At 39.7% G+C, this 25,373-nt stretch overlaps 1 protein-coding gene across 1 annotated transcript; it reads right to left on the reverse strand.

The window, feature by feature from the left end:
- Positions 1-2,070: 2,070 nt before the first annotated feature.
- TMEM35A (transmembrane protein 35A) lies at positions 2,071-24,488 on the reverse strand. The gene is made up of 2 exons (XM_007538546.3): positions 24,257-24,488; positions 2,071-3,829 (listed from the first exon to the last, which is right to left on the reverse strand). The coding sequence occupies exons 1-2, from the start codon at positions 24,374-24,376 to the stop codon at positions 3,437-3,439; spliced, it is 513 nt and encodes a 170-aa protein (XP_007538608.1). The 5' UTR covers positions 24,377-24,488; the 3' UTR covers positions 2,071-3,436.
- Between the last annotated feature and the right edge of the window lie 885 nt (positions 24,489-25,373).

Below are 25,373 nucleotides of genomic sequence, written 5' to 3' on the forward strand. Positions count from 1 at the left end.
GTCTTGTCAGTTTCCATTTTGTAAATAAAAATTGAAACAAACAAAAATGCACAAGAACCCAAGCTCTAGGTCCCAGTCCCCACTTGCAGGGGGAAAGCTTCAGAAGCAGTGAAGCGGGGCTGTAGGTGTCTTTCCTCCATCTCCCCTTTCCTGCTTAATATCATTATCCTATCAAATAAAATATTTTTTAAATAAATAAACAAACTGGGCTGGAGATTGAGGTTAAAAGGTTTATAGTTTCTGAAGCTGTGAATTTCCTCATGAGAAGGTGGAGATAGGGGTCCAAGGCTGTGAAGCACCTAGTTAAGTGTACACATTACAGTGTACAAGGATCCAGGTTCAAGCCTCTAATCTCCACCTGCATCCCCACCTGCAGGGCGGAAGCTTCACCAAGTGGTGAAGCAGTAATGCATATGTCTCTCTGTCTCTTCCAATTTCTCCCCTACCACTCAGTTTCTGTCTCTATCCAATAAGAAAGAAAACAAGGATGAAGAAAGAAAGAAAAAAAATTATTAAAAAAAAGTTAGGGATAGGAGAAAAAAGTGACTAGATCTGCAGGGTGCATCCTATTTTTTTTTTATGGAGATGGACATGCCTTCCAGTCTTTGGTAGAGACATGTGCGCTCAGCTAAATGACCAATCAACAAGTTGAGAATCCTAGCTTTGAGGAACCTAAAAAAAAAAAAAAGCCTAAAATAGCAACAAAGGCTTACATTGAAACCTGAGTTTAGCTCTTAGTTTGTCTTTGTTTTGTTTTGTTGTTGTTTAACCAGCCCACTGTCTGAACTTGAGATGGTGGAGCCACAGACATGAAGTCATTTGCATAACTATTATGCTGTATCCCTGGCCTAGCTCCTAATTTAATCACAGAGGAAAGATAAAAGTTCACTGACTCCTGAGCTGGCAAAATAGCTCATTTGAATAGTGTGTTGCTTTGCCAAGTCCACAATCTAGATTTCAGCATGGTCCCCAATACACTGCAGGAAACTTCATTGCTGTGGTCTCTTTCACTCTCTATCTTAAAAATAATAATACTAATAATCAATGGTTCTCACTAGTCTTTTGAGGTCGAATAGCAGCACAATTGAGATCAAAACAGTCTTTTCAATTGTAGACAAAATTGAAGGAAAAACTTTTCAGTCTTAGAAAGAATTGAAGAATCAAACATCAATTTGGTTTTTTGGGGGAAGACTACAGCAGAGACTTTGATTTAGTATATGTTACATGTTTTTCAGAATATTTTAACAGGCGTTGGTGGTATAGTGGTAAGCACAGCTGAGTTTTTAAAAATATTTATTTATTTATTCCCTTTTGTTGCCCTTGTTTTTGTTGTTGTAGTTATTATTGTTGTCATTGTTGTTGGATAGGACAGAGAGAAATGGAAAGAGGTGGGGAAGACAGAAAGAGGGAGAGAAAGACACCTGCGGACCTGCTTCACTGCCTGTGAAGCGACACCCCGACCCCTGCAGGTGGAGACCCAGGGGCTTGAACCGGGATCCTTAAACTGGTCCGTGTGCTTTGCACCATGTGTGCTTAACCCGATGCGCTACCGCCCGACTCCCCCCTTCCAGAATATTTTAACAAACTCTTCAATCATGCATAAAATTTTTCTGTAACAGCTTTTCCTATAGTGAAACAGAATATTTTTCATATTTTTAATCACTTCATAAACTCAAATGTAAATTTCAAGGGATTTTTAGTCTTCATTCCTCTTCTGTTTTTGTATATATGGTGAAACTGGAAACTTGAGTGGTGGAATGTGATAAGCCTGTAGCAATAGATTTGTGACATTGTGTTGACACATGCATAGAAACTGGTTCACTTTTATTTAATATGCCTGCAAATTTTCTCTGAAATATGAAACCTTTCCTTGGTATCATCGAATAAAGAACTCCCCAAATTTGGATGTATTGACATTCCAATTCTATGGTTTTCTGTCCTATGTGCTGATATCACAAAAATATGAATGAACTTAAATAAGAATGGGGAGTTAGTAGCTTCATTAGTAGATTACATGTGAATCCCTTGAAATGACCCTTCATAGATTTATCATTTGTTCAGTCTCCTTCAAATTTCAAAAAAAAACTTTATTTTGGAACAATGACATAAATAAGACAAATATCAATTAACAGGCACAATGACATTGAAGAAAATACAGCACACAAACACCCACACACTCACACACACACACACACACACACACACACACGTATCCCTGGCACAATAATATTAAAACCATCAAAACACATCTAACAGAGAAAAGCAGTATGCAATGAAGAAAGCAAATTTTTATACTGCTCAATCCAACTAAGCCATTTCAATTGTTCTTCCCCCAGCTACACTCCATCCACCAGAATGATAGAGAGGTGGATAGGAGACAACCATGAAGGTTCAATAGGAGTAGCAAATCTATTTGGCAAGGAAACACTGGCTACAGTACTATTGTCACATTTCAGGTTTAAGAGAACAGCTAGAATTTGAGATGCATAGACTTCTAACAGAACTAATCCCTGTTTCATCAACTGCAACAGTGAAACCACTGCCAAATCCTGTAAACTACTGAGAATGGCAAAAGTGAGGCAGATTTTGGCTTAAGAAAATCCCAGAAATATGTTTGGTAACAAGTTTACTGTTTCAGTTTCAAACTGTGAACAAAGGAGTTTAGTAGGTAGGGCTTGGACATAGGTAAAATAAAGCTTACAATTTGATCACATGAAACCTTAGTTTATCTATTGGTTTCATGTGTCCTTTGTTTTAATTAAACTCAGTGTGAGTTGGAGTCTTTAAAATTTAAGGAACCGCTAAAGTATAGAATAATTTACTTTCCATATAACTCAGTGTCTCAAATCAAAGGAAGTTTTTTCTAAAGTGGTAGAAGTTTTCAGCTTGATCTAGTGAGAGATTTCCCCATCCCACAGAAATACATCATTTTGTTGTTGTTCTTATTGTTTGTTTTAGAGTAGATGTAAGATGATTCTCTTTATAGGAGGTTCATTTATTCTACCTTTGCCTAGCCTCAATCTATAAAGGGAAAGATAACTATGCAGGATTAGTTCAAAATCAGATGCTTCTCCACACGTGTTTGTGTAGGCACACACACAATGCAGGCACACACGAGAATACATCCCTCCACACATAATCCCACAGTTACAAACTTGCTGGAGTCCATCTCACAAATACACTTCAATAGTAAGACATATACATGTACATGCAGCAAGATGTGGGAGTTGCCCCAAAGTGATTAAAGGTGCTACACAAATGTCTATGTGGGGAGGTCATTTTAGGGTGGGTGTACACAAGCCAGAGGGGCATTCATCTTCAGGATATGGTTTTTCCTTTTCCCCAAGATAAATCAAATGAAAAGCACACACTGACATCTTCCTGGATATCATGGAGGCAACTTCCTGGAAAGTTCACTTTTTTGCACCTCTCTTTCCTAGGACAGCTTCATTTTGCCCTGGGGGGCCTTCTCATATAAGGAGGGCTGCTCCTCAGCATTTCCTGCTTTCCCCATCAAGGGCTTTTTCTCAGAAGATTGGTCTTCTGGCTTACGGGCAATCAGCAGGCGGCAAGTAAGCAGGATTCCAAACACCAGGGCATGAGCATAACGCTTGAGAGGATCACCGACCAGCTGGTGGAAGAAGAGCACAGCCAACACCAACAAGAGCAAGAAGAAATTTGCCACATCTTTGGGACGGCCAGGCACGAGGGTCATGACAATGCCACAGGCCACCTCAAGAGCACCAATGCTTTTGCGGAGAAGGATGGAATTGATCCCCATCTTCTTCAGTAGAGGGAGAGCTCGAACATAGCTCTTGTAAGCTCGTTTCTAGAATGAAATACCATAGGGAAGTCAATGGATTAATGATTTTAGCATTAAAATGACCAAAACACAAAGTCCTCCACCCCCACAGTTCTCTTTTTCACACTTAAAAAGGATTTCCCTTTTTTTTTCACTCCGTCCACTTAATAAAAGCTTTGTTATGAAGGCAGAAACAAGCAACCTTCTGAGAATCCTGTTATTTCAACCTTTATAAAAGCACAAATTTCTATGATCATAAAGAACATTAATAACTTAAAAGAAAGTCCCTTGTACTCATAAAACTGATAACATTAGCCACAGTCGCGTTTTCCAGTGCCTGCTAAGCAAATAGAAAAGTCTAGATGTATGCAAATGTAGCTCCTTATTTATCTTTGTTTTGTTTGTAGTTGCTGAGGCTTTACTGTTCTGGATCTATTCTTTTCAGATGGGGGGGGGTGGCAGAAGCCATAGCAACAAACCTTCCCTTTGTGTCATGCAAGCCAGTAACTTGAACCAAGGAGGCTCATAATGCAAAGCAGATGCCTTCCCAGGTGAGATACCTCACGGATGCAACTCCTTATATATCTTTAAAATGTCATAAGACAAAAGTCATGCTCATGTTCGCTGAAATACATCCCCAGGCCTTTACAGGATCTACAATGATTAACCTGATTCAAGTTTATTAATTTTAATTCAACAAATCTTTATTGAACAGTAATTTTGGAACTGTGTGATAAAGATATGAAGATGAGTAAGACAGGGTCAAGAAGTTTTCAGTCCAGTGAAAAGAAAAAAGACATATAAACATTATCAGAGGAGGAGGGCGGGCAGTGGTGCACCTGGTTAAGTGCACATAGTACTAAGTGTAAGCACCTGCTGGGATCCCAGTTCGAGCCCCTGGATTCCCACCTGCATGGGATCACTTCACGAGCAGTGAAGCAGGTCTGCAGATGTCTCTCTGTCTCTCTTCCTCTCTATCTCCTCCTCCCATCTCAATTTCTCTCTGTCCTATCCAAAAAAAATTCTAAAAAAATGACCACAGGAGCAATGGATTCATAGTGCAGGCACCAAGCCCTAGCAATAACCCTGGAGGCTAATAATGATGATGATGATGATGATGATGATGATAAAACATTATCAGAGCTGGGGAGACAGCATAATGGTTATGCAAAATACTTTCATACCTGAGTCTCTGAGTTCCCAGCACCACCATAAGCCAGAGCTGAGTAATGCTCTGGTCTGTCTGTCTGTCTCTCTATCTCTTTCATTAAAAATAAATAAATAGGGAGTCAGGAGGTAGTGCAGCGGGTTAAGCACAGGTGGCACAAAGCACAAGGACTGGCGTAAGGATCCGGTTCGAGCCCCTGGCTCCCCACCTGCAGGGGAGTCGCTTCACAATTGGTGAAGCAGGTCTGCAGTTGTCTCTCTTCCTCTCCCCCCTCTGTCTTCCCCTTCTCTCTCCATTTCTCTCTGTCTTATCCAACAATGACATCAATAACCACAACAGTAACTACAACAATAAAACAAAAAGGGCAACAAAAGGGAATAAATAAATATTTAAAATAAATAATATATTAAAAAACATAATCATAAAAGTAGCATGGTTAGTGATATATAATGGGGTCCTATATAAGGTCTAATTCTAGCCCAAAGAAAGACATCACAAGAAGGAATATGAAGTCAGTAGATACATTACCGAACAGTACAATTATATTAATCTTTGAGTAACGGGTAATATGTAATTATATTTTCACTATTCAAGTTGGTCTGATCCTTATTTTGAAGTAAATTGGTGAGCTTTTGTCATGTGTCTTACTGTATTGACTTACTGTTTTGTCATTATTAATTCATCCAATATTTAGTAAGTGCCTCCTTATGGAAGACACTACACTGGGTACTCTGGATACATATATCAATCATTAAAAAGCCCTGCCTTCCTGAAACTGGATTTTGTTTGAAGAATAACAATTATGTAAATATGTAAATGCTATACAGATTCAGTGGGTGCTGAATCAAGTTATGTAACAGGTATAGTGAAGGCACCATGACTGATAAAAAGCTTGAGAATTTAAAAGGAGAGCTTGTGTTTGCAACATCAATAAAAAGGGCATTATGTGGTCCAGGAGGTGGCACAGTGGATGAAGCATTGGATTCTCAAGCATGAAGTCCTCAGTTCAATCCCCAGAAGCACATGTACTGGATGGAAGTCTGGTTCTTTCTCTCTCCTCCTATCTTCATGAATAAATAGGTAAAATCTTTTTTAAAAGGGCATTGTAAAAGAAAAACATAAGGGCATTGTAGTGAGAGGAAGCTGAATGAACAAAGGCATTGAAGAGTCCTGTGAAAATAGTGTGAGAGATTGGGAGAGAGATGCCTGGGAGAAAGATCAGGTGAGAGACATGGACTGGAGCCATGACAGTAAATGACAGATCGAGGGAAGGTGCCAATTAAAAAAAAAAAGTAGGGATGATTTGGACGCCTAATCAATAGAATTGGCATCTGACTAAATATGAACACAGAGGAGAAGGGGAGAAGTCAAGATTCTCTGGTCTCTATCATGGATGCTTGGGTAGACAGGTGTTACCATTTTCCAAGTATCAGAATGCATCTGGGAGAACAGATTGGGGCCACAGAGCAAAGTACAGGAAACAAAGAAGAACCCAATTTGGGGTGTTTTAAAGTATTTATTTGTTAGCATTAGAGAAAGAGAGAGGATCACTCTGGCACATAAAATGCCAGAGATTAAACTCATGTTTGCACATCTGTCACTATCCCACTGTTTCACCTCCCAAGTCATAATTTGACGTTTCTTGTTTGTTTGTTTGTTTTAGTTGAAGTAGGTCTAAGAACAAAGTAGAAGAGTCTGGTAGGCAGCTCACTAAATGAAATCTGAGTAGAGTGTATGTAGTGGGAAGATTGTGTGAACTACTTTTAAAAACTGGAAATAAGAGGGGATCCACAAAGTATACAAATGAAAGGGTGGTCATAAAAGTAGGAGGAAAATCAGGAGACATAGGGTCATGTGACCAAGAGGAGCTTTAAGAAGAGAATGCTAGTTGAAAGCATAGGTGTAAGACAAATATTTTTGTTAAAAAATAGGTGGATGGAGGGTAGATAGCATAATGGTTATGCAAACGAACCCTCATGCCTGAGGCTCCAAAGAATCCCCTGTACCACCATAAACCAGAGCTGAACAGTGCTCTTGTTTTAAAAAAAAAGGCAGACATCAACCTGATTGCTCAAAAGTATCTAGCACTAGTGGGTTGGGTGGTGGCGCAGTGGGTTAAGCGCACGTGGAGCAAAGTGCAAGGACTGGCGTAAGGAACCCAGTTCGAGCCCCCGGCTGCCCACCTGCAGGGGAGTCGCTTCACAGGCGGTGAAGCAGGTCAGCAGGTGTCTATCTTTCTCTCCCCGTCTCTGTCTTCCTCTCCCCTCTCCATTTCTCTCTGTCCTAACAAACAGCATCAACAATGGTCATAATAATAACCACAACGAAGCTACAACAAGGGCAACAAAAGGAGGAAAAAATGGCCTCCAGGAGCAGTGGATTCATGGTGCAGGCACCGAGCCCAGCAATAACCCTGGAGGAAAAAAAAAAGTATCTAGCACTTAAAACAATGTTCATACACTTCAGGTTTAGCACAAACTCTAAGACATTTCTCCTCCCACCCTTGGTGGGATGCTTCAAGAGAGGCGGAGTACTTTTGTGGGTCTCTTTCTCTCTCCCTCCTTCCCTATTTTCTCTATCAGAAAACAAGAAATGGAAAAGAAAAAAAAAGATGGTGGAAATGATAATCCTTGTGGCAAAGAACAAGAAAAGAGGGGGTCGGGCGGTGGTGCACCAGGTTAAGAGCACATAATAAGAAGGGTAAGAATGCACACAAGGATATCAGTTTGAGCATCCGATTCCCCACTTGTGTGTGTGTGTGTGGGGGGGTCGCTTCACAAGCAGTGAAGCAGGTCAGCAGGTGTCCATCTTTCTCCCTCTCTATCTTCCCCTCCTCTCTCAATTTCTCTCTGTCCTATACAAAAGAAAAGAGAAAGAAAGAAAGAAAGAAAGAAAGAAAGAAAAAAAAAAAGGAAGAAAAGAAAGCCATAGGAGCAGTAGATTCATAGTGCAGGCACCAAGCCCCAGTGATAATCCTGGAGGCAAGAAAAAAAAAAGAAAGAGAAAAATGTATTCCTCTGACTTTTTAACAAGTGAATTTATTTTTTATTTCATAGATTAGCTATCACAAGGGGCACAAAATAATTCACTATGATAACTATTTTAAAACTGATGTTTAGTGAAAAAAGAATAGATTGGGACTCAAACAATTCTGACTTGAAATGATATTTTTGACACTTTCTAGTTGGATATGCATGGGCAAATTAACTGAACTCTCTGAGAATAATTTTCCTGAAAAAGACACAGTTTAAGAGGATACCAAAACTATGCAATGGTCAAAGTATATAGTATTTATGACCAACAAAATATCAAAGATGTAAATAGAGAAATAATCTGACTATATTTGTCTCATTTCTTCCTAATCCTGGACCTATCAGATCTTACCTTTATTTCAGATAAACTCTCAAGAGTCCCACCATGAAAACTGTGTGTGGGGAGATCACCTGGAACAGCAATAAGACAGGACTAGAACGACTTCAGGAACACACCAAATCACCGGTAAGTGCAAACACATGTAGCTCCTAGACAGAGAGGAGCCTAAGGAGAGATTGAGTGGCTGCTAACAGTCCAGCCGTTTACCGGTTGAGGCACCACCTCCGGTCTGTTTTACCAACAAAAAGATTGCTGAAGGGAGGAGAGAACTGCCATAAGACTCACCAAATGCAACTGTGAGTCTCCACTGCTACTGCCCTCGGAGGCTGGAGCAGCAGGGGGGAGACCCTATGCTGACATCTGAGAACAGAGAATTTACCATGAAACTCAGGAGAAGAGCTACATATGGGTGCCATAGCAGTGTGGCTGTGTGGTGGAAGCCTTTCCACATTGATGAGAACATGGTGAAAAGTTGCCTCAGAGCCTGCAGACAACAAACAGGATTTGTTTAGAAATTCACAGGGCCCAGCAGTGTTGCCTGGCTTGGCAGAGAAGCTGAATTGAGCCAGGAGCTTTGGATCCTTGGAGTGTGAGACTCTCTTTGCATAATCACTGTATTATCTCTCCCCAACCCTGCCTTATCTCTTGGTCAGGAGTCAGTGATTAAGCTAAGAAGCCTACCTACAGTTTAAAAGCCCTCAGAGACCCATAGCCTAAAGGGAAGAAAAAGAACAAAAGAGGATTTTAACAGCCTCTGTGCTCCAACTCAGGAATTGAAATAACATTAAAACCATTGTTAATTTCCACGACTGTGAAATCTTTAAGTACCTTACTTAGACACAAGTCAATCCAGGCAAGAGTGATCAATAATTTGAAAAGTACTGAGAGAGGAACCTCATAACATACTATATAGAATGGTTAAACCAACAAGAAGAAATACTGGAGAAATGAACCAAGAAAAGAGTCCATCCAAAAGCCCCTAAAAGATGAAGCACAAAATAATGAAGTCAACATCCAAACACTAGTTAAGGAAATAGTCACAGGAGTGAGTAAAGAGTTTGAAAGAATTGTCATCAGAACTGCAGAAACAAAAAATGAGACTCTGGAAGAAAACACTAATTATCTCAAGGTCATTATAGAGCTGAAAGCTGAAATAGCTGAGCTAAGAACACAGAGAGCTGAACAAGCTAAAACTGTATCAGAACAGGGTAACAAAATAGATGAACTCCAGAAAACAGTACAGGGGAGAGAGAATAGAATCAATGAGGCTGAAGACAGAATTAGCAAGATCGAGGATGAATTAGAGACAATTTAAAAAGAAGTCAGAGATCTCACAAAGAGATTAAGAGATACTGAAAACAACAGAGACCTTTGTGATGACTTCAAAATAAGTAATATATGCATTATTGGCTTACCAGTGGAAGAGAGGAAGGGGAAGAAAGCATTCTTCAGGCCATAATAGCTGAGAACTTCTCTAGTCTGGACAACATAAAAGAAATATTTTCAACAAGCCCAGAGGGTCCCAAACAGAATTAACCCAGACTTAAAGACACCAAGACACAGCCTATTTAGAATGGGAAGGAATAAGGATAAAGAAAGGATCCTGAAAGCTACAAGAGAAAAACAAAGAGTCACCTGCAGGGGAAAACCCATAAGGTTAGCAGCAGACTTCTCCACACAAACAATACAGGCCAGAAGAGAATGGTATGATATCTATTGAGTGCTCAATGAGGAAGGCTTTCAACCAAGACTACTGTATCCTGCTAGACTGTCATTCAGACTAGATGGAGGCATAAACACCTTCTCAGACAAGCAATAGTTGAAAGAAAAATTATCACCAAGGCTGCCCTGAAAGAAGTTCTGAAAGGTCTTCTATAAAGAGTCAGGCCACCATAAATATACCATATATCAGAACACTCTAAAAATCTACAAGAATGGCATTAAAATATCCTCAATCTTTGATATCAGTAAATGTCAATGGCCTGAATTCACCTATTAAAAGGCACAGAGTAGGAAGATGGATAAGAAAACATAACCCAACAATATGCACTCTACGGGAAACCCACCCAACTCAACAAGAGAAACACAAACTCAAAGTGAAAGGGTGGAAAACTATCACACAAGCCAATGGCCCAAAAAAACAGCAGAAACAGCTAATCTTATATCTGACACAATAGACTTTAAAATGAATAAAATTTAAAAATATAGGGATGGACATTACTTAATGCTCAGAGGATCAGCCAATCAAGAGGACTTAACAATTATTAATATCTATACACCCAATGAGAAGCCATCTAAATATATCAACCCTCTTAACTTGACAGATCATCCAGACAGAAAATAAAGAATCGAGGAAGCTATATGAGGAGATAGATAACTTAGAACTATTGGACATTTTTGGAGTCATTCACCCCAAGAAACTGGAACACAGATTCTACTCAAGTCCACATGGGTCATTCTCAAGGATAGACCATATGATAGGCAACAAAGACAGCATCAGCAAATTCAAGAGCATTGAATTCATCCCAAGCATCTTCACAGACTAGAGTGGAATTAAACTAACACTTAATAATCAACAAAACATTAGTAATAGTCCTAAAATGTGGAAGATCAACAGTATACACTACTTAAAAACTACTGAGTCAAATAGGAAATAAAGGAAGAAATCCTAATATTTTGAGAGTTCAATGAAAATTGAGACGTAAGCTATCAAAATGTTTGGAACACAGCTAAGGCAGTACTGAGAGGGAAATTCATAGCCATACAAACACACATTAGGGAACAAGAAAAAGAACAAATAAACAACCTGATTGCACACCTTAAAGACCTAGAAGAAGAATAAAGGAACCCTAAAGCAACCAGAAGGACAGAAATCACTAAAGTTAGTGCAGAAATAAATAACATTGAAGGTAAGAAAGCCATACAAAAGATCAACAAAAGTAAATGTTGGTTCTTCGAAAGAGTGAACAAAATCAACAAACCTTTAGCAAGACTCACAAAACAAAAAAGGGAGAATAATCAAATAAAATGGATCATAAATGAAAGAGGAGATATCACAACAGACACCACAGAAGTTCAACATATCACGTGAGGCTTCTATGAACGATTATATGCCAGCAAGCTAGAGAACCTGGAAGAAATATATGAGTTCCTAGAGACCTACAAGCTTCTACAGTTAAATAAAGAGGAACTATATAATATGAACAGGCCCATCACAGCCAATGAAATTGAAACAGTTATCAAAAGCCTTCCCAAGAATAAAAGTCCTGGTCCAGATGGTTTTACAAATGAATTCTACAAAACCTTCAAAGAAGAGCTGATACCTCTACTTTTAAAAGTCTTCCAGAAGACTGAAGACACAGGATACTCTCTACCAACTTCTATGAAACCATCATCACTCTGATGCCAAAAGTAGACAAGGACACAACCAAAAAGGAAAACTACAGGCCAATATCTCTGATGAAAATAGATGCTAAAATATTCAACAAAATTCTAGCCAACCGGATACAGCAGTATATTAAAAAGATTGTTCATGACTAAATGGGGTTTATCCCAAGGATGCAAGGTTGGTTTAATATATGTAAACCAATCAACGTGATCCACCACATCAATAAAAAGCAAGACTAAAAACCACATGGTCATATCAATAGATGCAGAGAAAGCCTCTGACAAAATACAACATTCCTTTAAACGCTACAAAAAATGGGAATAGATAGAAAATTACTCAAGATAGTAGAGTATATATATAGTAAACCTACAGCCAACATCATACTCAATGGTGAAAAACTGGAAGCATTTCCTCTCAGATCAGGTACTAGACAGAGATGCCCACTGTCACCATTATTATTCAACATAGTGTTGGAAGTTCTTGCCATAGCAATCAGGCAAGAGCAAGGAATTAAAGGGATACAGATTACAAGAGAAGTCAAACTCTCCCTATTTGCAGATGACATGATAATATACATAGAAAAACCTAAAGAATCCAGCAAGAAGCTTTTGGATATCATCAGGCAATACAATATGGTATCAGGCTACAAAATTAACATACAAAAATCAGTAGCATTCATCCATGCAAATACTAAGTTAGAAGATGAAATCCAGAAATGAAGTACTTTTACTATCACAACAAAAACAATAAAATATCTAGGAATAAACTGAACTAAAGAAGTGAAAGACTTGTATACTGAAAATGATGAGTCATTACTCAAGGAAATAGAAAAAGACACAAAGAAATGGAAAGATATCCCATGTTCATTAGCTGGAAGAATTAACATCATTAAAATGAATATACTATCCAGAGCCATATACAAATTTACTGCTATCCCCATCAATATCTCAACCACATTTTTAGGAAAATAGAACAAATGCTACAAAGGTTTATCTGGAACCAGAAAAGACCTAGAATTGCCAAAACAATCTTGAGAAGAAAGAACAAAACTGGAGGCATCACACTTCCAGATCTCAAATTGTATTATAGGGCCATTGTCATCAAAACTGCTTGGTACTGGAACATGAATAGACACACTGACCAGTGGAATAGAATTGAGAGCCCAGAAGTAAGCCCCCACACCTATGCACATCTAATCTTTGACAAAAGTGCACAGACTATTAAATGGGGGAAGGGAAGTCTCTTCAACAAGTGATGTTGGAAAAAATTGGATGAAACATGCAGAAGAATGTAACTGAACCACTATATTTCACCAAACACAAAAGTAAATTCCAAGTGGATCAAGGACCTGGATGTTAGACCCAAAACTATCAGATACTTAGAGGAAAATATTGGCAGAACACTTTTCTGCATAAATTTTAAAGATATCTTCAATGAAATGAATCTAATTACAAAGAAGACTAAGGCAAGTATAAATCTATGGGACTACATAAAATTAAAAAGCTTCTGCACCGCAAAAGAAACCAATACCCAATCAAAGAGACCCCTCACAGAATGGGAGATTTTTACATGCCCTACATCAGACAAGAGTTTAATAACCAAAATATATAAAGATCTTGCCAAACTCAACAACAAGAAAACAAATGAACCCACTAAAAGTTGGGGAGAGGACATGAATAGAACATTGACCACAGAAAACATCCAAAAGTCCGAGAAACACATGAAAAAATGCCCCAAGTCTTTGATTGTCAGAGAAATGCAAATGAAGACAACAGTGAGATACCACTTCACTTCTGTGAGAATGTCATACTTCAGAACAGGTTGCAGTAACAAATGTTGGAGAGGTTGTGGGGTCAAAGGAACCCTCCTGCACTACTGGTGGGATTGTAAATTGGTCCAACCCCTGTGGAGAGCAGTCTAGAGAACTCCAACCCTATGATCCTGCAATTCCTCTCCTGGGTATATATCCTAAGGAACCCAACACATCCATCCAAAAATACTTATGTACACCTATGTTCGTAGCAGCACAATTTGTAATAGCCAAAACCTGGATGCAACCCAGGTGTCCAACAACAATGATTTCGGGCAGGGATAAATAGCATAATGGTTATGCAAACAGACTGTCATGCCTGAGGCTTCAAAGTCCCACGTTCAATTCCCTGCACCACCGTAAACCAGAGCTGGTCAGTGCTATGGTAAAAAAAAAAAAAAAAAAAGAAAATGGTGATTTCACCATTTTCAGCCCATCTTAGATGGAGCTTTAAGAAATCATGTTAAGTGAAATAAGTCAGAAACAGAAGGATGAATATGGGGGTGATCTCACTCTCAGGCAGAAGTTGAAAAACAAGATCAGAAAAGAAAACACAAATAGAACCTGAAATGGAATTGGCGTATTGCACCAAAGTAAAAGTCTCTGGGGTGGGTGGGTGGGAGAATACAGGTCCATGAAGGATGATAAATGACATAGTGGGGGTTGTATTGTTAAATGGGAATCTGGGGAATGTTATGCATGTACAAACTATTGTATTTACTGTTGAATGTAAAACATTAATTCCCCAATAAAGAAATAAATTTTAAAAAATAGTAGTTTCCAAAATAAAGCTATATCATCTAAAAAAAATGGTGATTTCACCATTTTCAGCCCATCTTGGATGAAGCTTTAAGAAATCATGTTAAGTGAAATAACTCAGAAACAGATGGATGAATATGGGATGATCTCACTCACAGGCAGTAGTTGAAAAACCAGTTCAGAAGAGAAAATACAAGTAGAACCTGAAAAGGAGTTGGTGTATTGCACCAAACTAAAAGTCTCTGGGGTGGAGTGGGGGGAGTACAGGTCCTGGAAAAGGATGGCAGAGGACCTAGTGGGGGTTGTATTGTTATGTGGAAAACTGAGAAATGTTATACATGTACGAACTATTGTGTTTACTGTCAACTGTAAAACATTAATCCCCCAATGAAGAAGTTAAAGAAAAAAAAAACTGTGTGTGGGTGGGGGGGTACCTAAAGAAAAGGCAAAGAGCCATTTTGATAATGGAAATGACACTGGAAGTTTGGTGAGGAGTGTGGTGAAGATTGTCTACATGTAGAGGTACAGAATTTTATTGCCTAAGTTCTAAGATATTGTGAACCAATGAAAATAAAAATTTTAATTAGAAAATACATGAATAAAATTCCACCAGGCCCTTGTTTTACCCCTGCACTTGAACACCAAGTACTAATCATTCTTCCTTTCTTGTCCCATTTCGTTTAACCTGAGACTTTCATAAAGGAAGCAGGAGAGATGTTGACCAGTTGGTAGAATAAAGCCATGAGCTGAACTTAATCAGATCTGAAACAGAGCATAGCAGACTATTACAGTAGCAGGTGGTGGAGGGAAATTTGCCAGGTTTCTCACTATTAACCCAGATGCCACTGGCTTGCTCTCTCTCTCTCCCTCTCCCTCTCCCCCTTCTCCCCCCCCATATATCGACTTCAATGACTGGTTCCTTTTTTTTAATTTAAGTTACATCTATTTACTAATTGTGGGGTGTAAAGAGAGAACCAGAGCATCACCCTGGGATATGTGATGTTCGAGATCAAACTTAATACCCCCATTCTTGAGAATTCAAGGTTTCATCCACTGCACCACCTTCCTATTATTAAAATGCAACTTTTTTTTTTTTGCTAGAGTTAACCACCCATCATTAAAGGATAGAATTTTAGCTATACTTTGTTGGGATCTGTATCCTGGGTTCAAATTCCAGACCTTTAGATAAATTGCCTAGGACTGTAGTGATCTTTTCTCTTCACAGAATGTAATGCTATATTACTTTTTTCAGTTATTTATCTAACCTTTTTACAATAGAAGTGGATATTTTCATGCATATGCTACCACTGTCTTATGCCTCCCTGCCTTTTCTCAAGAGGAAACCACATGTATCTAAGCCTTTTCATGAAATCTTCAGTTTAAGGCTGAGTAGGTAGAAATAGCAACTATTCTCCAGGACTATAGGCATGGAATATTTTGTTTGTTAGAAATGGGATTAAGCTTGGGAGTTGTTTTGACACTGCTGGAAGCCTTACTTTTTTTTTTTCCTATGGGGTAGAATGGTGACATCAAAACAAATCTTCTATTGCTACCCCTTCAATGTCTGATCTAAGCCCACCTCAATTCTAACAATAGAAGGGCTACATGCCTTGAATCTATAATAACTAGATCCCTAAAGATTTTAATAGATCCAATAGTAATAATAAAGAGAGAATTGACTGATTCCCTCTCCCAAATGGTTCTTGGAATCCTTGTTAAGTCTGCTTTTTTTCCTTTGCAAAGACCTGGACCTTGTAACCATAGCTTTTTATTTTTCTTTTCTTTCTTCTTTTATTTTATTTTATTGGGTGATTAATGGTTTACAGTCAACAGTAAAATTAAAAATTAACATTTCTCAGTTTTCCAGGTAATAATTCAGCCCCTACTAAGTCCTCCTCTGCCAGAAACAGGAAAGAAAAGGGCCTAGTCACATCCCCTTAATCAAAGTCAGATATTCAACAATATCCTTGTACTGTAATTCCTGAAGTATTCTAAATTTTAAGTTTAGCTCTGCCCCAAAATTCCTTGGAGAAAATTACTAAGTATTTCATTGTACCAGAGTTTCTCCCTTTTGTAAATTAAAAGAGAATCTGGGAGATTTCATTAAAGAATCACAATATCATAGCACCTACCAAGGATCAAGTATACACATTTTATAATTGGTGAACCATACAATTGGAATTTAGTACATTTTTTCAAGTCACAACAATTATTTTAATGGTAATAGTGATGACTCAAAGAGGCTTTTCTTATGTTGTAAGAAGATGTGATTCAGAAGTGAGTCAAAAGCATATGGGACCTTTCTTTAGTCATACTCTTTTCTTCTTTTTCCTTTTTTTTTTTCTTAGTTTTCTCTTTTGTCATTTGTTCTTCACAACACCCCAGGGCCATGATCTCATATTGATAATATTAAACTTGAACAGCTTTCAACTGTTTAATATTCACCTTTGCTTACAATAATAACTGACCAAGACAGTTAACAGGACAAATGAGAACAGAAGGCAGGATGTTGGTTCACATTGGTTCACTTATGCCAGTCAGGCAAAAGAAAAAAAAATCTGGAGATTATAGTCCATAATTCCATTTATAGAACATTCAAAAACAGGTGAAGCTAATTTATGTTGTCAGAAATCACAATTGTAATTATCCATGGGGATGGTAATCAGAAGGGGGTTGAAGGCAGTTTCTGGGGTGCTGGTCATATTCTGTTTCTTGATATGAGTGCTGGTTACATAGAAGTATTCTGAAAATTCTTTAAACTGTACATGTGTATGCACTTTTCAGTGTGTAAGTTATATTTCAATAAAATATTCATGGAACAAAAGCTATGTGACAGTGGAAGAAGGCACCAACAAAAAATAGATTGGCAAACATTCTCAGTGCTGTTGCTATCATAGGTTAAAAAGTCCACATAAGTGCTGCAAGATTAACTGACTCAAATATGATTTTCCTGAATTTCTGTGGGGGAAAAAGTAACGTGACACATTTCTTAAAGGCGATGAAAATTTATCACATGCTAATTGCCAAATATCCATGTGAATAATAAACATCTTTTAAACAATTCTATTTTCTGCTGTCATAATGCCCACCTAACCAGGAAGATGACAAACTTTTACTAACCAAAAGGAATCCTCCCCCACCACACACACACACACACACACACACACACACACACACTACATTTTAAGGCAGAGGAATCTAACTGCTGTCAATCAAAGATCTCTCTGAAAGAAACACAGCTGTTGACCACTGAGCTGCCACAAACTCCCTGGCATAAGCAAGGGCGAGCAGCTAAGCAAAGTGACGTCACATCTCAGGAAATAAACATATTGTACCACTTCAGAAGGCAACCAGGAAATTATTATCATAATACCTGTTGAAAGCAATAAATTTCAGTGATGGGAAGCATAAAGATTACCTATAGACACCAAATACTGCCCAAACATATGGAATATTTTCCCAGGATTATAGGAACAGGAAAACTTTTTTTTTCTCTCTCTCTGTTGTCCCGTCCCTGTGACTTAACCACTCCAGGAGGTAATTTTTTTCATATAGAAAGACAGAGACAAGGGCAGGCGTAGATAGCACAATGGTTATGAAAAGAGACTCTCAAGTACCAGGTTTAATCCCCTGCACCACCATAAACCAGAGCTCATCAGTGCTCTAGTAAAAAGGGGGGGTGCTGGAGTACATCACAATGGTTATGTAAAGAGTCTTTCATGCGTGGTGGGGGTTGGTTGGGCGCTGCGGGTTAAGCCACATGGCTCAAAGCACAAGGACTTGCATAAGGATCCAGGCTCCAGCCCGTGGGTCCCCATCTGCAGAGGGGTGGCTTCACAAGCAGTGAAGCAGGTAAAAAAAAAAAAAGAGGCATGCCTGAGGCACCAAAGGTCCCAGGCTCAATCCCTATCACCAACATAAACCAGAGCTGAACAGTGCTCTGGTTAATAATACTATAATTTTTTTTAAAGTTTAATTTAAAAAAGAGATAAATATACATATCACAGCACCTACGATTCCTTCAGTGTGGTGGGGGCCAGACTCCAGCACAAACAGGAGAACATTTAACCATAGATAAAATTTATCAATCAAATTGCCATTCCCGGGGTTGGGGCCTGGCACACTTGGTCGAATGCACACATTACCATGCATAAGGAAGTAGGTTCAAGCCTTCTACAGGAGGGGGCGCTTCATGAAGGGTGAAGCAGGTCTGCTGGTGTCTTCGTTTTTCCTCCCTCTTTATATTCCACTCCCCTCTCAATGTCTTTCTACCCTATCAAATAAAATAGAACGGGGGCGGGGAGAAGAAAAAAAAATGGCTGCTGGGAGAGGTGGATTCATAGTGCCGGTATCAATCTCCAGTGATAATCCCCTGGTGGCAAAAACAAAGAAAAAAAAAACCTGATGTTTTCCATGAGGGGATGCAAAGTGGACTCCTGCTCTTCTGTCTTCGAGACCAAATTCTTTGGCCTCATTGTGACAGTATTTTGGTGTATTCTTACCTTTCCAAATGTGCTCCCTTCTTACAGAAAGGAGTCACCACCACAAAACAAAATTCTAAGTTCATTGTAAGTGAGTCATTTTTATATTCCTCATCACTGAACAACAAACTGCTTCACAGCATTTCTAAGTGCTATCTTCCAATTTCAAGTAAGTTAATGAAGGTATTTAGTCAACAAAGTAGTCAGATTGAATTCACATGAGTTTTTAGAGTACTCTATAATGTTATTTGTTAAATCAGCAGGAGGTATGGGGTGACACATACCAAATGGATTATTCTGGGAATTCTACATGGGATCCACTGGAAATTAGCCAGAAGGAGTGTAGAGGTATTATTATTAATATTATTATAAGTCATCATCATCTAATTGCATAAAGGCCTGTTCACCGGGGACATGAAAACAGCATCTTCCCCTTCTAAATACCTGGTTTTAATTTCTTAAACTGGCCATTCAAATTAGAGAGTAAATCACTTCACTAAAGAGAATCAATTAATCTTCATCTCATGGAGAGTATATGCAAACACAGTATCAAACACTTTCATCTCTAACCTTGGTTACTCTTTACATCCCTGGGCCAGGGAGTTTGCATGCCTAACTCCAGGTTAAATCCCCAGCACCACCAAATTCCTGAACTAAGAGGTGCTCTGGAGTCTCTATAACCCTCTCAGAAAAACAGAGGGTGGGCAGTGTGGCATACCTGAATAGTGCACGTTACATGTGCCAGGGCCTGGTTCAAGCCCCTGATCCCTACCTATAAGGAGGAAAGCTTCACAAGAGGTGGAGCAGGGATGCAGGCTTCTCTTTCTCTCCCTATCTCTCCCGTCCTTCTTGATTTCTATCTCTATCCAGTAAATAAAAATAAATAAGTAATGCTGGGAGATACCCACCCAGTAAAATGCACACTTGACAATGTACAAAGTCCCTGGCACCACATGCACATAGGCAGCCTCACAAGCAGTTAAGCTGTGCTCTCTCTCTCTCTCTCTCTCTGTGTCCTTCCCACTTTGTTTCTCTTGGTCTGATTTTGAATGAGGTAAAAGTCTATTGGAGTAGTGGAATCACTCCAGTGCAAAAAGTCCTATTGGTCAGAAAACTAAATAATAAATAAATTAAATTTTATATATGGGTCGATCCCACTCATATGCAGAAGTTGAAAAATAAGACCAGAAAAGAAAAGGCAAAGCAGAACTTGGACTGGATTTCGTGTATTGCACCAAAGTAAAGGACTCTGGGGTAGGAAGGAGTGGTCAGATCCTGGAATATGATGGTGGAGGAGGACTTAGGTGGGGGGCTAGAGTGTTATGTGGAAAACTGAAAAATGTTACACATATACCAACTATTGTATTTTACTGTTGACTGTAAACCATTAATCCCCCTAAAATTAAAAATTTTAGGAAAAATTTTCTTAAACTAAGTAAAACAGTTTTAAAATGGGGAGTCGGGCGGGTTAAACACATATGGCGCAAAGCACAAGGACCAGTGTAAGGATCCCGGTTTGAGCCCCCGGCTCCCCACCTGCAGCGGAGTCGCTTCACAGGCGGTGAAGCAGGTCTGCAGGTGTCTATCTTTCTCTCCCCCTCTCTGACTCCCCCCCCCTCCATTTCTCTCTGTCCTATCCAACAACAACAACAGCAATAACAACAACAATAATAACTACAACAATAAAACAACAAAGGCAACAAAAGGGAACAAATAAATATTTTAAAAAACAAGATTTTTTTAAAAGATATTTAAAATTAACTGCAAATAAGTAAATAAAAGACTTACAACTTCTGAGGTAGGCATTGCCTTTATTTTACAGATGAGGAAACCGACACACTGAGAGTGTCAGTACTTAAACCCCAAACCTAAGTGGCTCAAAGTCTATGATCCTTGTCTTAGCCTTTTTTGGCTTCTTCAAAAAGGAAAGAAAACAAGTTCACATTTATTCATTTGGTTTTAGCAGTGATTCCTCATGGAGGGGATAACACATAGCACATCTCTTATGATGTTAGAACAACAACAAAAACGCCCATGTTCAGCGGGGAAGCAATTACAGAAGCCAGACCTTCTACCTTCTGCAACCCTCAATGACCCTGGGTCCATGCTCCCAGAGGGATAGAGAATGGGAAAGCTATCAGGGGAGGGGGTGGGTTATGGAGATTGGGTGGTGGGAATTGTGTGGAGTTGTACCCCTCCTACCTTATGGTTTTGTTAATTAATCTTTTCTTAAATAAAAAAATAGTTTACAAGAAAAATTTAAAAATAAAAATTTGAAAATTTGGTTTAAAAATAAAACACCCCCCAAAGATGGATGAGGACAGTGGAAATGGTGCAAAAAGGAAGCAAGAATGTACTAGATCTTTTAAGGAACCAGTTGTTCTAGCATGAAACAAAAAGGGGGGAGGAAAGAAACAATTTTAATCATTAAGGAGAGCAATGAATCACACACTTGGTTTGTAATCTCTGCTACAACAAATCACCATACAATCTTGCATAAATCACTAAACTTGCTTTGTTTCATTTCATCTATCAGTAAAATAAGGGTCATTAATTAAATGAATCTATCACACAATGGTGTTTTAATTCATCTTAAGACAGCAACACCACATTGAGACCATGTAAGAAAACCCACTGCAGTTGATACATGACTAACTTGCCAGTGCAGAATAATCAATACTAAATAGAATAAATAGAAATTCCCAGATAGTCATTCCAGCTGATCTAGGACTGGGGTCCTGAGGGACTAAAGTCCCTTCTAAGAGGCAAGAAATGGCTCCTGAATGCAGTTTATAGTTTATGCATAAACCAGAGCCCAACAGAGGAATTGAAAATGTGGGAACCAGCTAAGATAATACTACAATGATAAATCCATTCACCCATTCATCCAATAAATATAAACCAAATGCTTTCATATAATAGAGATAAATTTTCCATTTTCTTTGAGTTCTAGAATAAAGCTGGAACAGCCCAGGCACAATGCAGTAGGTCAACACAAGCCTGGAATCAAAGCTCAGTGCAGGAGGTGACCCTAGGAAAAGGTAGTTTAAATATCCTCCTCCTGCTTCCTATTACTATGAAGTCTGCCTCCCAGCTAGATAGATTTCTTCCATTACTACCTTCTGCCATATGAGACTAGAAGCACAGAATTGTGTATACTTCAAATATGTTCCTTTGCAAGATATGAAGCCTTTATTTTATTTTATTTTATTTTATAATTTATAAAAAGGAAACATTGACAAAACCATAAGATAAAAGGGATACAACTTCCCACCACCAGACCTTTATTTTTTCAGTTTTATACTAAGCTTAAAAAAAAGACAATGTCTGTTTAATCCCTAGGAAGAAAACTACTGCAAACCTGTTTTTGTTTTAATTTACTTAGTTCATTTTCATTGATTTTTACTGAAGACATATCATTTTTACAACAACATTGTTGCTTCAGGCATATAATTTCACATCTTCTCAAAAATTCATGCTAATCTACCTCACCCACCATCAATGTACTCTTTTACTCCAGTGAAAGGTATTGGGGATCCTCCCTCTTAAGTGACCTCCTCTCTGCCCCTTTAGTGACCTCAGATCTGCAGAAGTAGGCCAAGGTGTAAACCCATTTTGGCTAGACTTCCTTGTGAGTTTGTGCCAAGCTAGTAGGAAGCTTCCTGGTGACTCCATTTTAGCTGGATTGCCTGCAGAGCCTAACACTGTACTTGGGGTGCAGCTCATGGGGTGTCTACAACAGATGAACAGGGTCTAGGGGACAAGGAGTATACTGAAGAAGGATACCACTTCTCTAAGGAAAGGGAAAACTTAAAAAATACCTGATGTGCACACCTATAAATAGCTGTATATATGAAAAGAAAAGCTAGAGCAGAGTAATTTATTTACTATACTTAGACAATAATATAGTAGCATTTTCCCTCCAACCTGTCCCTCTGCCCTCAACCTCCTCAGTCCCCCTCCTTGGCTTCTGCTACTCCACCTCTTTCCCCTCCCCAATGCAAGCTGTCTCTTACACTTATTTTGACCTGATTTCAATTCCATCTGACCAAACACGCTTGGAGAAGGGCAGGGGAGAAGTAGAGACACATTAGGATTTGTCACTGAGGCTAGACAGAGGCCCTTGAGCCCCAGCCACCCTCCCCCCACCTCCCCACCAGGGGACACAGGAACTCAAACCCCCAGAAACAGAAGCTAGAGTTGTCTGCAAACATTTTCTGAGCAGGCAGGATTTCCCCTCTCCATCTATTTGCTGTTCATGCTAAGGTGCTCAAGGGAGCTATTTATTCCTGTCAATGTATGTCAGTGTATTATTCTTCTTAGCTTCAGCCCCATGGGGAATCCCTCTTGACTCTTTTCTCTCTCCCTTCCCATTCCTCCCCTAAGCTCCTTTTCTTCTTGACCTTGAGAGCCCAGTAATGAATGAGCTCCTTCCCCTTACTGGCTTGCTGGCAATGGCACTGAGAAGCAAGTCCTCATTAGCTGGGGAGGGGAAATATAGAGATAAAGTGATGAGAAAGAAGAGACAAGAGCGAAAGTGCTGGAAACATCCAGCACTATTTCCTAGTACTCCATATCAAGAGAGTGCTCTTCACACCCAACTGAGCCCAGCCCCCAAATTGCAGAGATGATTTGGCCAGTCACCTTTGGTGATTCCATCTCTGCAGAGGAGAAAACCTGCAGAGGCCCTGGCCCTGAGCATCCACAGGAGGCAAAGTGGGGATTACAATTTGGCTTGTAGGGGAAAGAAAATAATAGATTTCACTGATTAGCTTACAAACAGAACAAAACAAAACAAAACCCCAGGTCTCCTTTGAAAGAAGTGAAGAAGCAAGCTCTTAGTAACCTTTATTTGGGCCAAGACTGCTTTGTCTGGAGGATACAGACAAGCTCAGGGGTTAGGGGAATACTGTCAATTCTCAGCCTGACATGAGGGATACATTTATCTCCCCTAAAAATTGTTCCCTTTTCAACTGTCCATTCTCTCCCCCCTTCATCTTTTTTTCCCCCAAAATATAAATAAACTCTCCAGTTTGCTAAACTCTCAGCTCCCTGGGACTCAGTCAGACTCTCAGACTGGTTGTGAGTGTCTGGACTTTGGGTGTGCTGACTGGAGTGGGGTTCCTGCCCATTGATAGGTGTTAAGGAGGTCTCAGCCTTCTGGATTACTTAGTGGTAGGAGCTAAGGGGGGGGGGTGTGTGTGTGGAGGTCGGTACTCACTGAGCAACCCCTCCCCCAGCTAGCATCTATCGGACTCCGGAACAGTTGTTCCTAACATAAAGCCCACAAACGAAATCATTCCTGTACAGCCACTCCTTTCCAAACCAGAAAGTTGTTGGGGAAAAGGGACTGTCCGGGTCTAGGGGTGGGGTTAGGAGTAAAGGCAATGGGACTGTGGAGGGAATGGACTGTGGGCAGAAAGAGAAAGAAAGGAAGAGGTACATTTTGGGAGGGGTGTGTTCCTCCTTCACTTACCATCTCAATGTAGGCATCCTTGCTGAGCCTGGGGGTCAACTTGATGGTCCCCATGAAAACAAAGAAGAGTCCCAGGGCCACTGACAGGGCTACGACAGTTACGGTTCTGGGCGATGCCATGGGTCGCCAAGGCAGGGTCCAACTAATCCTTCAGCTTTGAGTACCCAGTCTGTCTAATGCGCAGGCACTTAGCGCAGAGGGAGCGTGAGGAATGCTGCGGAGGCAGCAGGCTGCTAGAATGACAAAGGGAGAGGAGGGAGCTAGAGAGAAAAATTGAGAGATTGAGATTCCACCTCTCTCACTACAACTATCGCTGGGTCCTAATGCCCTACCCTGGCTCCTCACAGGCCCCAAAGCAGAGTATTGAAGTTCAGTGATGCCTAAACTGAGAGGAAAAACTTCATCTCAACGGGAGGAAGACCGGGCTTGCTTTTAGTTCAGTCACTGAGCTAGATGTTCTGTAGTGACGATTTAGGGAAGACCTCCTTTCTACCACTTCCCTCCAGGCACACTTTTCGCCCCCTAAATCCTGTAGCTATTTACTCACTTCCATTCTCCTCCCCACCCCCCTTCTCTTTTCTTTTTCCTGGACCACAACACTAGTCCTTAGGAGTTGGTGGTTTCCGCAGTTGCTTACACTCTAGTACACAACTGCAGAGTTGTCAGGCTTGATTACTGCCAAATAATATTTTGTCTGGACTGGGGAGATAGCATAATGGCTACATGAAAAGGCTTTAATGTCTGAGACACCAATGGTTTCAGATTCAATCTACACCATCACCATAAGCCAGAGCACAGTATTCTGATTTAAAAACAAAGTGGGGCGGGGCAAGGCTTCATCCTCTTTTTCATTAATTAATTAACTATGTTATTTTACCATTAGGATTATTCGTTGTGCTTACACAACAAATCCACCACTTCTGGCAGCCATCTCATCTTTTTCCTTTCTTTTTCTTCTCTTCTCTTGTCATATATATATATGACAGAAAAATAAAAATAGGGCAATACAGGGGAGAGAGAAAGACTGCAGCTTACTTCACCTTCACCACTAGTGAAGCTTCTCTCCCTTTAGGTGGTGACCAGGGCTCAAGCCTTGATCCTTGCACATGGTAACATA

Source organism: Erinaceus europaeus, chromosome X (assembly GCF_950295315.1).
Source record: "Erinaceus europaeus chromosome X, mEriEur2.1, whole genome shotgun sequence".
NCBI lineage: Eukaryota > Metazoa > Chordata > Mammalia > Eulipotyphla > Erinaceidae > Erinaceus > Erinaceus europaeus.

Bases quoted from the DNA above. Each gene is read 5' to 3' on its own strand.
- TMEM35A (XM_007538546.3), bottom strand. From the start codon at position 24,376: ATGGCATCGCCCAGAACCGTAACTGTCGTAGCCCTGTCAGTGGCCCTG. The intron at 3,830-24,256 runs GTAAGTGAAGGA...ATTTCATTCTAG, and splicing joins AGGATGCCTACATTGAGATG to AAACGAGCTTACAAGAGCTA.